The sequence below is a fragment of the Manis javanica genome, chromosome 2, assembly GCF_040802235.1.
Source record: "Manis javanica isolate MJ-LG chromosome 2, MJ_LKY, whole genome shotgun sequence".
NCBI classification, from domain to species: Eukaryota; Metazoa; Chordata; class Mammalia; order Pholidota; family Manidae; genus Manis; species Manis javanica.
Genome location: NC_133157.1, coordinates 172,116,878 through 172,134,945, shown reverse-complemented (window position 1 = coordinate 172,134,945; position 18,068 = coordinate 172,116,878). Strand labels below are relative to the sequence as shown.

General features: G+C 36.6%; 1 protein-coding gene across 10 annotated transcripts in view; it reads right to left on the bottom strand.

Annotated features, from left to right (window-relative positions):
- Positions 1–18,068, bottom strand: part of WWP1 (WW domain containing E3 ubiquitin protein ligase 1) — a 123,942-nt gene that overhangs the window by 57,009 nt on the left and 48,865 nt on the right. For 8 of the 10 annotated variants that reach the window (XM_036995642.2, XM_036995638.2, XM_073229792.1 and 5 more), the window contains 3 exons: positions 3,176–3,313; positions 3,023–3,086; positions 236–420 (listed from right to left, as the gene is read on the bottom strand). In XM_036995642.2, coding sequence (XP_036851537.1) covers positions 236–420; positions 3,023–3,086; positions 3,176–3,313 — 387 coding nt within the window. Of the gene's footprint in view, positions 1–235; positions 421–3,022; positions 3,087–3,175; positions 3,314–18,068 lie in introns of those variants that run through there. The other 2 variants (XM_073229791.1, XM_073229794.1) reach the window with 2 other exon arrangements.

Here is an 18,068-nt window from a genome sequence, read left to right as displayed (position 1 = left end):
CTATCATTTAAGTACTTGCTTAGTGAAATGTGTTGTTATTTGTAAACTATTTTTGGAGTATTTTCCTAAGTAATCTAGAAAAATTCAAAATTCAAAAAAATTTCAGACACTGTAATCTTTTAATTCCTATTAGAACTGAAGATTAAGATTATACAGTAAGAGAAGTATAGGCATAGATACAGAAAATTTAATTTAATTTTCCTTTAAACAATGTGTCATAAATTGCCATGCTTACCAGTATCACTGACAGGCTCAGATGTAAGTGGTTTTGGAGCTGGTGTATTTTTGGGTCTGGCAGCAACCTGAGATGGAGATGAACGTGTGCTTTCTCCATTAACTACATGTGAACAGCATGAGTTTTGGACTACAGTGTTTGTAGTTACAAGATCATCTATTCCATTAGTACCTTCAACAGCCAACCTTTAAAAAAAAGATGCCTTACTTCAGTTTTTCATCAGAACTTCCATAAGACATATTTACTGGCAGGTTGATAAATATGATAAGTAACTATAGAGTAATGAACAAGAAGACATTGCATGATTTTATTAAAGTTTAAATGACTTTGAGTCCTAAGTGTATCCACATTGATGTATATAAATATACTACGTAAAAATGAATTTAGTACCTGAAAATAATGATCAAATTGTATACTTTAAATATTTAAGTCTAAGAATATTAATCTTTATTGTAAAATACTCTGATTTTTCAAAAAGCTCATAAAACTTGGAAAAACCAATTCCAAGCTATTGTAATTGTTTTGAAGACTGGAAAATAAGCTGAAAAAGTCTTCAAATATAGATCACAAATCTACTATGAAATAGGCATTAAAATAATGAATATGTGGTCATTAGAAAAGGCTGAATATTATATCGCAGTTAGAGGAACTTAGCGTATACATTTGTTGCCAGTAAATACATCAATCTACAAAATTTATAAAACCAAACATTTAAAATCTTATTGGCAATGAGAGGGAGTTAGGCAATACTATGTTAAGTGACCAGGAAAGCTTTTCCCAATAGACACGCCACCTTACATTGTTCTCCACAGACAAGTCTTAATGTTTTCTAAAAAATATAAATCAGATCATGTCCCCTGGTTCCACCCGGCGCCATCTATCTAGTTCTATTTCTAAGTTCTCTCTAAGGCAAGTATTAACATAGATTTTACTTAATATGAAAAACATGCTGAAAAGTCTTTAAATTTTTATTACAAATTTGTATTATATACAGGTAGTAAAATTATAATCACTGTAGGATTGTCAAAAAAAGGTTAAATATTAAATTCCAGAGTGAGATGAATTTGTGGAGCATAAATTAACTAGAAATAAACCCAGGATCTTCGCACTTATTTCCTCTGCCTGGAATGTTCTTCCCTCAGAATTCTGCAAGGATGGTACATTTTTTACTTTTAATTTTAACATTAAAGGCACTTCCTCAGAAATAATCCCCCCTGATCTCTCTCAAACAGACTCCCTTTCATTCCTGTCACTTTGTCTTGTTTTAATGACTTCACAGTTCTCATCGCTATCCTCGATTAGCTAATTTACTTCTTCACTTGCTCACCATCTGCCTTTATCCCACCAGAATAAAATTCCACAGGATCAGGGCTGGTATTCTTAATGCCTAGGCTACTGTCTAGCACAGGCACTCAATAAATAGCTGACGAATGAATGAATGAATGAATGCCTCTCTCCTTTCCCTTGTCACCCATATATTTGGAATGAGATATGGTCAGGAAGTTTGGGGAGGTTGAGTCTGAAAAAAGCCCTAAATGATTCTGATTTGTACACCTTTCCCTAGCCACCCACCAAGAATCAGTGATCCAGGAGTCAACTAAGAACCCATCTGAAGATAGTTCTCCTGGAGCTATAGAACTAATCTTTGAATCAAAAAGCATTACTATGCAATAACATTAGGTTTCAGATTGGTAGCAATTCAAGGTCCTTTACCCATCTAAAATTGTATTTCAGAAATAATAAAACATATACACACTAATGTACCTGTTGTACCCCTTCAGTTCTAAATTTTCTCCATCTAAATCATAATATGAACACTAAATACTTACTTAGCCCAATGTGTATTCAGAACACAAATTTATCTCTTGAAGTGCTCTATGAGAATTATTTAATGGCAATTGAAGAGTAAGGAGATTAAGTTCTCTGTAGATTAATAAAAACCACACTGTCATATACCAGCATGCTTTTACAATTCAACAACTTAATTTTACAGCAATATATTTTTACGTTTTCAGGTGTTCATGACATTATATTTCATCTATTATATGATTTTATTCCAATCAAAATTACTTCAAAGAGAAAGCCTTTATTAATTGTCATCAGATGTTAATACAAGGGAGCTTTTGAGATGGCAGGGTGATTTCTGAGGAAAAACTACCATCTGTGGAGCATCTATCTTCTAGTGATCTACAGGAAGCTACCAATTCAGACAGCAATAAGATACCCATTTTCCCATATTATCTATTTACTGATAAAGTATGCTTAACATAGATTTAAAAAAGGAATTTCCAAAAATAATAAAGTACTGACACACACTACACTATGGATAAACCTTATGCTAAGTAAAAGAAGCCCATAGCCAGAGATCACATATTGTGTGATTCCATTTATAAGAAATGGCCAGAATAGGTAAATCCAGAAAGAAGTAAATCGGCGGCTGATACCAGGAGCTGGGAGGAGAGAGGGACAGGGAGAGACTGCTCATGGATACCAAGTATCACTGAGAGTAATGGTAATTTCTAAAATTAGTGGGATGGTTACCCAACTCTGTTACACTAAAAACCCTGGAATGTATACTTTAAAAGGGTGAACTTTATGTTATGTCTATTATATCTCAATAAAGCTGTTATTAAAAAAAAAAAAAAACACTTCCACAAGAATTCAACGAAATAACATATTTAGATACACGTTTAAATCTACAGCAAACCCTAAACTACAGTTACATTCCAAACTTTATACATATGGGAAATGTTACTTTGCCACAAATACTAAAATAAAATTTCCTACCTGGTGGTTGTTGCTGAAGGTTCTCCATTTTCATGTAAGGCATCACCATTTTGCTGTATCTCTACTGAACAAGAAGAAAGAACCTAGGTTTTTGATATACTTCTTGCTGGGTTTTTTTCCCTTCAAATTTTAAAAACACAGAAGTTAGCTTACTCATTGGAGACAGGCTGCAGTTTGTTAGATTTTCTTGTTCAATCACCAGTCCATCAAGTACAATTGTTAGTTCACCAGTTTGCACTATGCCATTCTTGTTTTCCAAGGTGAGTTTTAATTGTTCTTTCACTCTTTCCACTACCGAAAGAAAAAAAGTTCAAATATAAAAGCTTTTTCCACAAAAATGTTTTAGAAATATCAAAACCACATATCAGGAATTACTCAAATTCAGTACTACTCATTGGCTCCACATGGAAGGAAGTATTTGCATTTTTATCAGTAGACCCTCCTAGACTAGGATCACTTCCTTTCACACACACACACACCAAGCTAAGTGACTCCTCTCCCCATACTACACGCGCAACACCTTTAATTGTTCTTGTGCACAGTACAAACCTCAGAGAACATATACATATACTTAGATCAGAAGCACAGCAACTGCCCAAACTTGCTCTTCAGCTCAAGGTACCATGTAAGACTTGGGGATGAGACAAAATTTCTGCATGAGAGTCAGGTGGTTCGGTCATTACTAATTTCAGCTCTGAAATTTCTAGATGTACTTTAAGTAGGTGGACTATGGAAAACCTCAGTTTCCTCATTACAAAATGGAGATAAGCCCATCAAACTAAAGGGACTGTCATAGGCTCAAACACAAAACCACACAGAAAGTTCCTAGCACCACCCCTGACACACAGCAAGTGTTCAATAAATGGCTCAGTGCCATGATGATTTTTTTTAGTAAGGTCAAATATTTCCTTCCTATTATTAAGGTAACTAGTGTATATGTACTTTGAAGGTCATTTTGATTCTTCTATCCCACAAAAATATATTAAAGTTACTAGTGATCTCTTCATTATCCAAAATGAGGCCAATTACTTCAACTGATCTTCACTGGCTTCCTACAGCTTTTGAAATCATGGAACATTTCTTCTTAGAGTACATCCTTCCTCGACTGTAGTCTTTCCTGTAGTTAACATTTTTTTCTCCATTTACCAAATTTCCAGCATAAACATACTGACTAAACATCCAAGTACAGAAAAGACAAAAAACAAAACAAACTAGAACCACTAATTGCTAGAATTCTTTGCAAAAAAAAAAAAAAAGACATTATGAAACACCTACCCCAACCATTTATTTATATTACCATAAACCTCATTTCCATTCCACATCACAAAAACATTAATAAAAATAATTAGAGAAACTAAAGGAAATACAAAAGTACCAAAAACAAAAACCCCTTAAAACCAAGAATTTGTTTTATTTAGATTTTAACAATCTTTATCTGAAGAAAACTCTGCTGATCATCACTGTGTTCTATTTCTGTCATCTCTCTCTCTAAGTATCTGGAATTTGGAGGTTTAGCTCTTCTTCCTAAAATATTTAGCTGTCTTGAGTAGATTCTTAAAGAATAGCCTTTGAAAATCTCTTTAGTGTAGTTCTCTTGGTGATAAATTCTTTTTTTAATTCTGTAAATGTTTGTGGATTCTTATCCTCACAGATTTGTTAGTCATGCAATTTTATATTGATAATCATCATCATCTCTCATTGAAGAAACTCTTTGAAGTAGTTTTCCCACTGCCTTCTCCTATTACTGCTAGTTACACAATTCTAGTGCACAAATTTTGCAGATGACCTGTTTTTCTCTCTAGTTGCTTGTCTTTGATGTCATGCATTTCACTTGACGAAGTCTGACTTTCTTCTTGTCATTTTGCTTGGGATATCATGGATCTGTGGATTTATTTTTCATCAGTGTTCAAAAATTTAGTCATTATTTCTTAAAATATCACCTCTACTCCACCCAATTCCAGGGATTGGCAAACTAAGGTCCAAATCTGAACTGAACATTACCTGTTCTGCATTGGGAGGCTGTTTATAGCATCTAATCTTCCACAGTTCTGAACACAAAAGATTGAGATAGAACATTCTAAGTCATAAAACTGGGAGGACTGTCATATAAATTAATTCCCATTTACCTGTGTATGTCTGTGGGAGGTATGGAAGGAATAAGGGTACTCAAACATAGTCATCCATTCAATATGTGAATGCCTAATGTGTACCAGGTATTGTAGTCTGAGAAGGAGGGTAAATCCTGAGTAGCCTAAAGCAGACTTACCATTACTCCAACTTATTTCCTTCAATAGATTTACCAGCAGAATTTCTAGGCGGGGGCTGGGATCTACCTTCCCAACTAAACTGAGGTCCCCAATAGAGCACAGATCTTATCCGTCTAATTCAGTAATGTAGCCTCAATATCTGACAGCAGATAGGTGCTGAATAAATACCTAAAATAGATTAGTAAGATACAGCTGTCTTTAGGTAACGTGTAAGGCAGAAGCTGACTTTTCCTACCTCCTAGGAATTCTTCCCTAGTTTTTTTCCCCCAATTTTTTAATCAATGTATGGGTCATATACAATCTTATGTTAGTTTTAAGTATACAACACATTGGTTCAACAGTTACCCATATTATTAAATCCTCCCCCCCACTAGTGCAGTTACTATCTGTCAACATAGGATATTCTTCCTTAGTTTTAATAGGGCAACAGAACAATCTGAATCTTTGAGGACTAGGTATCTGACTAGATAATGTATCCTTTTATTATGTATTTGTTGAAAACACACTTTCTATACCCACAGACAACAAAAAGTCTTTAAAAATCTTGGTGTTTAAGGTGTTTCACAGGTTTTGATTTAGCTCAGAGTCATAATCTTAAGTTATTTTTTAAAATTGCCTGTATACTGTATTATCTATTCCTAAGTAACAAATTATCCTAAAATTCAGTCACGTAACAATAAGTGTTTATCACTGTTCAAAATGTCTGCAGGCCAGGAATTCAGGAGGGGCTGGAAAATCTGCTTAAAAGGTGGCTCATATACACAGGTGACAAGGTGGTACTGACTGCTGAGAGGAAGCCTTAGTTGCTCTTCACTTCGATGTCTCTACAGAGCTTCCTAAGTCTTCACAATGGTGACTTGTCTCCCTGAGGGAGTACATTATCCAAAAGATGAAAGCAAAAGCTGAATTACCTTGCATGACCATGTAAGTCTTGCAGGCCATATACCATTACTTTTGCCACATTTTACTTGTCACACACACTCTCCCTGATCCAGTAGAGAAGGGAACTACATAAAGGTGTGAAACACAAGATGGCAGGAATGTTGGGGGCCATTCTGGTGCCTGGCCAACATACACATAAATATGATTCTAATTTTAGAAACAAAATAAGTGCATTAGGTTAAAAAGCTTGTAAAAACAGTCCCAAGAATAACCAGATTTTCTGAATCTTGTCTTTCCATTACATCATGCTATAAGTCAATGGGCAATACTCACACAGACAGTTCCCACCTCCTATCATGTAACAAAATCTCAGAATTTATAAATGAAAAATAATTTTTTATAAAACTAAAATGATAAATATGCAAGAAGAAAATAGATAACTATCAAATACTGGGACTAGAAAGCATTCTCTGAATATAAAAACAATGGAAAATGAGTAAACTTTAATGACTGAAAATAATATTAAACTTCTACAATCAAAACCGGATAAAAACTAAAGACGTAAATGAATTAACAAGAGAAAAAAGAGCTCCTATAAATCTGAAGAAAAAAAGGAACCAGAAAGGAGAAAGAGTATAAGACAATCACAAATGATGAAATATGAATGACCAATAAACATCTGACTTTATTAATAATTAAATAAATGCATTAGTAAGAAAGATCTTCATTTCTTTTATCTATTAGTGTGGCAAGTATTTCCAAAGGGGTACTCTATGTGTACAAAATAGTGTCACTTTTCAGGAAGGCAACTAGCTAGCTATGCATAGCCACAAACTTAAAACTGCTCACTGCCTGTGACATAGTAATTTCAATTCCAAAAAATCTTTCTGAAGAATACAATGCACTTTTATCACCAGGTATGAAAATAGTGTTTGATCAAAACCTTGGCTTCCAAATATCACAGTTTTTGCTGATAAACAAGTTAATTTTATGATAATTTAAGACTTAGCAAACTAAACAAAAAACTAGTATTACATAGGTAAATAAGACTAAAGCCAATTTTTAAATAAAATTAAATTTGACTATGCTCTGTCATCTATCATAAATGACACATTGCTTTGTTTCCCTACCATTCAATATAAAGAGGTAATTTTCATTGTAGATCATTTTGGACATAATTCAATTTTAAGTGAACTTAATAGATTTCAAAATGTTTTCACTGTCAAAAATTAAGTTCTTGATTCTACTAACACCACAAAAAATCTCAGTGTAATTCCCGGGGTTTGAATGGCAGCCATCTGACTCATGTCTGGAGTGTTTAAAGTGACTCTGTCAGTCTCAAAATTGAAAGACAAAATAAAGATTACAAATACAAAACTATCTACACCACTCATACTTTTCACCCATGAGTATGGTGACAAAGATTCTCTCCTTGACTAAACTCTATTCAGGCTCTATCTAGTTAGTGTGAAGCTATCTTCTCAAGCAGGCCTCAGTCTTGGCGTATAAAACCTGCGAACACTCAGCACAAATGAGTTCAACCACCCCACCACTCCCCGCAACATTAAAAGACAAACACTAACACAGCTCTAACAGCTCAAGGGTGGCCCTAGTTCCACTTACAGTGCATGCCTGAGACGGTTCTGGGATGCTAGAAGAATTTACTATTCGTCCCTGTGAGAGGCCTCAGACCACCCTTTTTTTAGAGTGTTTACTAAAAAGGGCTTACAGTGAGGAGATCCTTCCTTTGTCCCTTTGAGATAGATGTGTGTGTATCTCCCACAACTCAGGGATATTTTTCTCAAGGACCTAAAAATCAGTCCTCTGAAATGTAATCATCGGGAAGACTAGAGACCAGGTCTCACACTCTGAGGGAGAAGAGAATTTTAACTAGTAGAGGAAGCTGGCCTAACTGCATTTATACTGATACACCCCTGGTAATTTTTCACTTACTGACTACCTAGCTTCCACTAACCCACCTCTCTACTCATCCTCCCTTTGAGAAACACCCAGCTACTTCTGTACAGACTGAAGCTGAGTTTCAAGCTCAGATCAAGCTGGGCCCTCTTCCTACTGCAACAGTATATTATTGATTTAAATCTGTCCTTACCATTTTAATGTCTGGCTTTGTTTTATCTTTGACAACAGGGAGATTTTTTCCTTGTGATTTAAGAAACAATGGGGTTCACAGAGAGATATATGTCATTTGTCAGTATCTAACGCTGGTGATATAAAGGAAAGAAAGCTAAAAATACCACCCAGCTCTACAGAGCCAATTTAATATTCTCATAATTCAGAATGGTGTTCAAGTGATCAGAACACATCTAAAGGTTGAAGTAGAAATAAAGGCTTAAATCTACAAAGTTTTGGGGTTACATATTAGAGGATCGCTTGAGCAAAAGCTTCAGACACCATCTAGCTGAGCTTATTACACCAAGCATATGAACGTTAAGGACTCGAAAGCTCACTAGGATTTAAATGTGAAGAAGTAAAAGACTTTCTCTAGTAAGCTGCAGTTCGGTTTTTATTGGAAAAAGATGATTTTATGTTGGTTACTTGTCGGTTTTTATTTAAAGCTACAGATCACTTAATAACTCATATTACATGAAGGCTGAAAAGTAATTATCTTCAAAAGTAGAAAAAGTACTATTTAAAAAATTAATCATCCACCCTTACCCTAAATGTATCAGGAGAAATGATACCTAAAAACAGAAATTTATGAGGAGGAAATGCCAGGGCCTTGAGTATGGGAAGAAATTTGAAGAGGGACAGAGTCCAAGTGCTAAACCAAGGGGCTGAATCAAAGGTAACCAAGAATGTATGAGTATATTTTAAAATTCTACAAAGGTGTCTAGAACCATATTAATTTCCTATTACTTCTAAACAAAATTAAGCATCTAAGAATCAGAAAACCTGTGTTCTAATCAAAAGTGTACAATTACTTCTGGTCTTAAGCATGTCACATAGATTAAGTTATTTAATCAGTGAGTGACTGGAATTAATGGTCTTAAGTTTCTTCTATCTTTAAATCAATATGATTCTATCAAAAGCTTTAATTTCTGAAATTAATTTACTTACCTTTTCTTTTTTTTTGGTATCATTAATCTACAATTACACGAAGAACATTATGTTTACTAGGCTCCCCCCTTCACCAAGTACCCCCCCCACACCTCTTCACAGTCACTGTCCATCAGCGTAGTAAGATGCTGTAAAATCACTACTTGTCCTCTCTGTGTTGTAGAGCACGCCCCGTACCCCCCACCCACATTATACATGCTAATTGTAGGGCCCCCTTTCTTTTTCCCCGCCCTTTTCCCTCAGCGTAGTAAGATGCTGTAAAATCACTACTTGTCCTCTCTGTGTTGTAGAGCACGCCCCGTACCCCCCACCCACATTATACATGCTAATTGTAGGGCCCCCTTTCTTTTTCCCCGCCCTTTTCCCTCCCTTCCCATCCATCCTCCCCAGTCCCTTTCCCTTTGGTAATTGTTAGTCCATTCTTGGGTTCTGTGATTCTGCTGCTGTTTTGTTCCTTCAGTTTTTCTTTGTTCTTATATTCCATATATGAGTGAAATCATTTGGTACTTGTCTTTCTCCGCCTGGCTTATTTCACTGAGCATAATACCTTCTAGTTCCATCCATGTTGTTGCAAATGGCAGGATTTATTTTCTTCTCATGGCTGAATAATATTCCATTGTGTATATGTACCTCATCTTCTTTATCCAGTCATCTACTAATGAACATTTAGGTTGCTTCCAGTTCTTGGCTATTGTAAATAGTGTTGCGATAAACACAGGAGTGCATCTGTCTGTTTCAAACTGGGCTGCTGCATTCTTAGGGTAAATTCCTAGAAGTGGAATTCCTGGGTCAAATGGTATTTCTATTTAAAGCATTTTGAGGAACCTCCATACTGCTTTTCACAATGGTTGAACTAATTTACATTACCACCAGCAGTGTAGGAGGGTTCCCCTTTCTCCACAACCTCGCCAACATTTGTTGTTGTTTGTCTTTTGGATGGTGGTGATCCTTACTGGTGTGAGGTGATATGTCATTGTGGTTTTAATTTGCATTTCTCTGATGACAAGCGATGTGGAGCATCTTTTCATGTGTCTGTTGGCCATCTGAATTTCTTCTTTAGAGAACTGTCTATTCAGCTCCTCTGCCCATTTTAAAATTGGATTATTTGCTTTTTGTTTATTGAGGTGCGTGAGCTCTTTATATATTTTGGATGTCAATCCTTTATTGGATCTGTCACTTATGAATATATTCTCCCATACTGTAGGATACCTTTTTGTTCTATTGATGATGTCCTTTACTGTACAGAAGCTTTTCAGCTTGATATAGTCCCACCTGTTCATTTTTGCTGTTGTTTCCCTTGCCCAGGGAAATATGTTCATGAAGAAGTCACTCATGTTTCTGTCTAAGAGATTTTTGCCTATGTTTTTTTCTAAGAGTTTTTTGGCTACATGACTTATATTCAGGTCTTTGATCCATTTCGAATTTACTTTCGTGTATGGGGTTAAACAGTGATCCAGTTTCATTCTCTTACATGTAGCTGTCCAGTTTTGCCAGCACCATCTGTTGAAGAGACTGTCATTTCCCCATTGTATGTCCATGGCTCCTTTATTGTATATTAATTGACCATATATGTTTGGGTTAATGTTTGGAGTCTCTATTATGTTCCACTGGTCTGTGGCTCTGTTCTTGTGCCAGTACCAAATTGTCTTGATTACTGTGGCTTTGTAGTAGAGCTTGAAGTTGGAGAGTGAGATCCCCTCCACTTTATTTTTCCTTCTGAGGATTGCTTTGGCTATTCATGGTTTTTGGTGTTTCCATATGAATTTTGGAACTATTTGTTCAGTTCATTGAAGAATGCTGTTGATAATTTGATAGGGATTGCATCAAATCTGTATATTGCTTTGGGCAGGATGGCCATTTTGACGATATTAATTCTTCCTAGCCAGGAGCATGGGATGAGTTTCCATTTGTTAATGTCCTCTTTAATTTCTCTTAAGAGTGTCTTGTAGTTTTCAGGGTATAGGTCTTTAACTTCCTTGGTTAGGTTTATTCCTAGGTATTTTATTCTTTTTGATGCTATTGTGAATGGAAGTGTTTTCCTGATTTCTCTCTCTATTAGTTCATTGTTAGTGTATAGGAAAGTCACAGATTTCTGTATGTTAATTTTGTATCCTGCAACTTTGCTGAATTCTGATCTTAGTTCTAGTAGTTTTAGAATGGGGTCTTTAGGGTTTTTTATGTACAGTATCATATCATCTGCAAATAGTGACAGTTTAACTTCTTCTTCACCAATCTGGATTCCTTGTATTTCTCTGTTTTGTCTAATTGCCAAGGCTAGGACTTCCAGTACTATGTTGAGTAACAGTGGGGAGAGTGGGCATCCCTGTCTTGTTCCCGATCTCAGAGGAAAAGTTTTCAGCTTCTCGCTGTTCAGTATGATGTTAGTTGTGGGATTATCACATATGGCCTTTATTATGTTGAGGTACTTGCCCTCTATACCCATTTTGTTGAGAGTTTTTATCATGAATGGCTGTTGAATATTGTCAAATGCTTTTGCAGCATCTATGGAGATGATCATGTGGTTTTTGTTCTTCTTTTTGTTGATGTGGTGGATGATGTTGATGGATTTTCAAATGTACCATCCTTGCATCCCTGGGATGAATCCCACTTGGTCATGGTGTATGATCCTTTTGATATATATATATATATTTTTTTTTTTTTTTTGAGAGGGCATCTCTCATATTTATTGATCAAATGGTTGTTAACAACAATAAAATTCAGTATAGGGGGGTCAATGCTCAATGTACAATCATTAATCCATCTCAAGCCTAATTCTCGTCAGTCTCCAATCTTCTGAAGCATAACGAACAAGTTCTTACATGGTGAACGAATTCTTACAGAGTGAATAAATTCTTACATGGTGAACAGTACAAGGGCAGTCATCACAGAAACTTTCGGTTTTGATCATGCAATATGACCTATAAACCATCAGGTCAAATATGAATATTCATTTGATTTTTGTACTTGATTTATATGTTGATCCCACATTTCTCCTATTATTATTATTATTTTTATTTTTAATAAAATGCTGAAGTGGTAGGTAGATGCAAGATAAAGGTAGAAAACATAGTTTAGTGCTGTAAGAAGGCAAATGTAGATGATCAGATGATCAGGTGTGTGCCTATGGACTAAGTATTAATCCAGGCTAGACAAGGGCAGCAAGACATCCACGGATGCAGAAGATTTCTCTCAAAGCAGGGGGGGTGAGGTTCTGAGCCTCACCTCTGTTGATCCCCAAATTCTCACCTGATGGCCCCCCTGCGACTGTGCCTGTCTTAGGTTGTTCCTCCCTTGAGGAATCTTACCCGTCTCTGGCTAACCAGTCATCTTCCGGGGCCATACAGGGAAATGTAAAGTTGGTAAGTGAGAGAGAAGCCATATTGTTTGCAAAGGTTAGCTTTTTACTTCTTTGCAGATTTATGCCCTGTGGCTTCTATGCCCAGCACTTGTCTCGAGGTATCTTTACCACCTGGAGGAATTATGATACTCGGTAAATTCGATATGAGGCACGAATTCTATTTAAAGTTTGTAATTAGGAAGGAAGAAGAAAAGCTATAGATGTAGCATATGAAGGAAACTTGGGAGGATTGATTATTTCTTTGACATATCTTCTTGTATAGTACCTTAAGTATGTATAGGTTTTAAACTACTAACTAATTTGCACACACATATTGACATAATAGGAATACGGTGACATAAACAAAGCAAATCTATAATTACCAGCCATCTCCAGTGAAGCCAAGAAAACCATTTAGGCACCCTAGGCATTTGTGAAAATTTATCTATGATATGATGGATATTTTCCAACTGTACTTGAACCATCAGACAAATTAAAGCAGCCCATTTCTGGGATCTGTTCACATCCCATATGTTCTTTTAACCATAGATAGTCTATAGTCATGAGATTTTGGGGTGCTACAACTTGCACCCCTCCCAACTCCTGGTTGAGTTCCAACAGTACAGATCCAGTCAAATTCGTTGTCTCACTGTATGCACATGCCAGCCTAGACATCTCCCTCCTCCTTCTTATGGCAAGTCCAGGAGATGGTAGGCTGGATGCAGCCACAACCGCAGCATCGTCCGGATCCCTGTGGAGGCTTTTTGATGATCATCCCCCGGCACGAGTCCTCCAGAGAGTGCTGATGCCGGAAGCTCCTCCTCATATCGTATCTTAGTTCATTTTCTGGGTATTCAAGCTAGGCCTTGATCTTCTGCGTAGAAACAAACAGACCCTTTGCCCACACTTTGACATGCCCTCTATACCACTGTGCAGAACTCATTGGAGGTCAGCACACAGTAACTGCTTTTTTTTTTTTTTTTTTTTAATTAAGAGAAAGGAATATTATCAGAAAAGAGTACCTCCATAGCTGATCATCTGACACCCTTTAAGTGATCAACATTAAGGATATTTAAAGCATGCGTTGATCTTTGATTTACCAATAGTTTTATCCTGTTAAGGAGTAATCCCCCTTTTCTTTCTTTCTTTCTTTTTTTTTTTTTTAAATTTTTAATCTACACTTACCTGAAGAATACTATGTTTACTATGCTCTCCCCTATATCAGGTCCCCCCTAACAACCACATTACGGTTACTGTCCATCAGCTTAGCAAAATGTTGTAGAGTCACTACTTGTCCTCTCTGTGTTGTGCAGCCCACCCTCCCCTTTCTCCCTCCCCCCCATGCATGCTAATCTTAATACCCCCCTTCTTCTTCCCCCCCCTTATCCCTCCCTGCCCACCCATCCTCCCCAGTTCCTTTCCCTTTGGTACCTGTTAGTCCATTTTTGGGTTCTGTAATTCTGCTGCTGTTTTGTTCCTTCAGTTTTTCCTTTGTTCCTATACTCCTCAGATGAGTGAAATCATTTGGTATTTCTCTTTCTCCGCTTGGCTTATTTCACTGAGCATAATACTCTCCAGCTCCATCCATGTTGCTGCAAATGGTTGGATTTTTCCACTTCTTATGGCTGAGTAGTATTCCATTGTGTATATGTACCACATCTTCTTTATCCATTCATCTACAGATGGACATTTAGGTTGCTTCCAATTCTTGGCTATTGTAAATAGTGCTGCGATAAACATAGGAGTGCATCTGTCTTTCTCAAACTTGATTGCTGCGTTCTTAGGGTAAATTCCTAGGAGTGGAATTCCTGGGTCAAATGGTAAGTCTGTTTTGAGCATTTTGATGAACCTCCATACTGCTTTCCACAATGGTTGAACTAATTTACATTCCCACCAGCAGTGTAGGAGGGTTCCCCTTTCTCCACAGCCTCGCCAACATTTGTTGTTGTTTGTCTTTTGGATGGCAGCTATCCTTACTGGTGTGAGGTGATACCTCATTGTAGTTTTAATTTGCATTTCTCTGATAATTAGCGATGTGGAGCATCTTTTCATGTGTCTCTTGGCCATCTGTATTTCTTTTTTGGAGAACTGTCTGTTCAGTTCCTCTGCCCATTTTTTAATTGGGTTATTTGTTTTTTGTTTGTTGAGGCGTGTGAGCTCTTTATATATTCTGGACGTCAAGCCTTTATCAGATCTGTCATTTTCAAATATATTCTCCCATACTGTAGGGTTCCTTTTTGTTCTATTGATGGTGTCTTTCGCTGTACAGAAGCTTTTCAGCTTAATGTAGTCCCACTTGCTCATTTTTGCTGTTGTTTTCCTTGCCCGGGGAGATATGTTCAAGAAGAGATCACTCATGTTTATGTCTAAGAGGTTTTTGCCTATGTTTTTTTCCAAGAGTTTAATGGTTTCGTGACTTACATTCAGGTCTTTGATCCATTTTGAGTTTACCTTTGTATATGGGGTTAGACAATGGTCCAGTTTCATTCTCCTACATGTAGCTGTCCAGTTTTGCCAGCACCATCTGTTGAAGAGACTGTCATTTTGCCATTGTATGTCCATGGCTCCTTTATCAAATATTAATTGACCATATATGTTTGGGTTAATTTCTGGGGTCTCTAATCTGTTCCACTGGTCTGTGGCTCTGTTCTTGTGCCAGTACCAAATTGTCTTGATTACTATGGCTTTGTAGTAGAGCTTGAAGTTGGGGAGTGAGATCCCCCCTACTTTATTCTTCTTTTTCAGGATTGCTTTGGCTATTCGGGGTCTTTGGTGTTTCCATATGAATTTTTGAATTATTTGTTCCAATTCATTGAAGAATGTTGCTGGTAATTTGAGAGGGATTGCATCAAATTTGTATATTGCTTTCGGCAGGATGGCCATTTTGACGATATTAATTCTTCCTAGCCATGAGCATGGGATGAGTTTCCATTTATTAGTGTCCCCTTTAATTTCTCTTAAGAGTGACTTGTAGTTTTCAGAGTATAAGTCTTTCACTTCCTTGGTTAGGTTTATTCCTAGGTATTTTATTCTTTTTGATGCAATGGTGAATGGAATTGTTTTCCTGATTTCTCTTTCTATTGATTCGTTGTTAGTGTATAGGAAAGCTACAGATTTCTGTGTGTTGATTTTGTATCCTGCAACTTTGCTGTATTCCGATATCAGTTCTAGTAGTTTTGGAGTGGAGTCTTTAGGGTTTTTTATGTACAGTATCATATCATCTGCAAATAGTGACAGTTTAACTTCTTCTTTACCAATCTGGATTCCTTGTATTTCTTTGTTTTGTCTGATTGCCGTGGCTAGGACCTCCAGTACTATGTTAAATAACAGTGGGGAGAGTGGGCATCCCTGTCTGGTTCCCGATCTCAGTGGAAATGCTTTCAGCTTCTCGCTGTTCAGTATAATGCTGGCTGTGGGTTTATCATATATGGCCTTTATTATGTTGAGGTACTTGCCCTCTATTCCCATTTTGCTGAGAGTTTTTATCATGAATGGATGTTGAATTTTGTCAAATGCTTTTTCAGCATCTATGGAGATGATCATGTGGTTTTTGTCTTTCTTTTTGTTGATGTGGTGGATGATGTTGATGGATTTTCGAATGTTGTACCATCCTTGCATCCCTGGGATGAACCCCACTTGGTCATGGTGTATGATCCTTTTGATATACTGTTGAATTCTGTTTGCTAATGTTTTATTGAGTATTTTTGCATCTACGTTCATCAGGGATATTGGTCTGTAATGTCTGGTTCCCGATCTCAGTCTTTGCCTGGTTTTGGTATTAGGGTGATGTTGGCTTCATAGAATGAGTTTGGGAGTATTCCCTCTTCTTCTATTTTGTGGAACACTTTAAGGAGAATGGGTATTATGTCTTCTCTGTGTGTCTGATAAAATTCCGAGGTAAATCCGTCCGGCCCCGGGGTTTTGTTCTTGGGTAGTTTTTTGATTACTGTTTCAATTTCTTTGCTTGTGATTGGTTTGTTTAACTTTTGTGTTTCTTCCTTGGTCAGTCTTGGGAGGTTGTATTTTTCTAGGAAGTTGTCCATTTCTTCTAGGTTTTCCAGCTTGTTGGCATATAGGTTTTCATAGTAGTCTTTAATAATTCTTTGTATTTCTGTGGAGTCTGTCGTGATTTTTCCGTTCTCATTTCTGATTATGTTGATTTGTGTTGACTCTCTTTTTCTCTTAATAAGTTTGGCTAGAGGCTTATCTATTTTGTTTATTTTCTCAAAGAACCAGCTCTTGGTTTCGTTGATTTTTGCTATTGTTTTATTCTTCTCAATTTTGTTTATTTCTTCTCTGATCTTTATTATGTCCCTCCTTCTGCTGACTTTAGGCCTCATTTGTTCTTCTTTTTCCAGTTTTAATAATTGTGATGTTAGACTATTCATTTGGGATTGTTCTTCCTTCTTCAAGTGTGCCTGGATTGCTATATACTTTCCTCTTAAGACTGCTTTCGCTGCATCCCACAGAAGTTGGGGCTTAGTGTTGTTGTTGTCATTTGTTTCTATATATTCCTTGATCTCTATTTTGATTTGTTCATTGATCCATTGATTATTTAGTAGCATGTTGTTAAGCCTCCATGTGTTTGTGAGCCTTTTTGTTTTCTTTGTAGAATTTATTTCTACTTTCATACCTTTGTGGTCTGAAAAATTGGTTGGTAGAATTTCAATATTATGGAATTTACTGAGGCTCTTTTTGTGAGCTAGTATGTGGTCTATTCTGGAGAATGTTCCATGTGCACTTGAGAAGAATGTATATCCTGTTGCTTTTGGATGTAAAGTTCTATAGATGTCTATTAGGTCCATCTGTTCTAGTGTGTTGTTCAGTGCCTGTGTGTCTTTACTTATTTTCTGCCCGGTGGATCTATCCTTTGGGGTGAGTGGTGTGTTGAAGTCTCCTACAATGAATGCATTGCAGTCTATTTCCCTCTTTAGTTCTGTTAGTATTTGCTTCACATATGCTGGTGCTCCTGTATTGGGTGCATATATATTTAGAATGGTTATATCCTCTTGTTGGACTAAGCCCTTTATCATTATGTAGTGGCCTTCTTTATCTCTTGTTACTTTCTTTGTTTTGAAGTCTATTTTGTCTGATATTAGTACTGCAACCCCTGCTTTCTTCTCACTGTTGTTTGCCTGAAATATGTTTTTCCATCCCTTGACTTTTAGTCTATGCTTATCTTTGGGTTTAAGGTGAGTTTCTTGTAAGCAGCATATAGATGGGTCTTGCTTTTTTATCCATTCTATTACTCTATGTCTTTTGATTGGTGCATTAAGTCCATTTACATTTAGGGTGACTATTGAAAGATATGTACTTATTGCCATTGCAGGCTTTAGATTCGTGGTTACCAAAGGTTCAAGGTTAGCTTCTTTAGTATCTTACTGCCTAACTTAGCTCGCTTATTGAGCTGTTATATACACTGTCTGGAGAGTCTTTTCTTCTCTCCCTTCTTATTCCTCCTCCTCCCTTCTTCATATGTTGT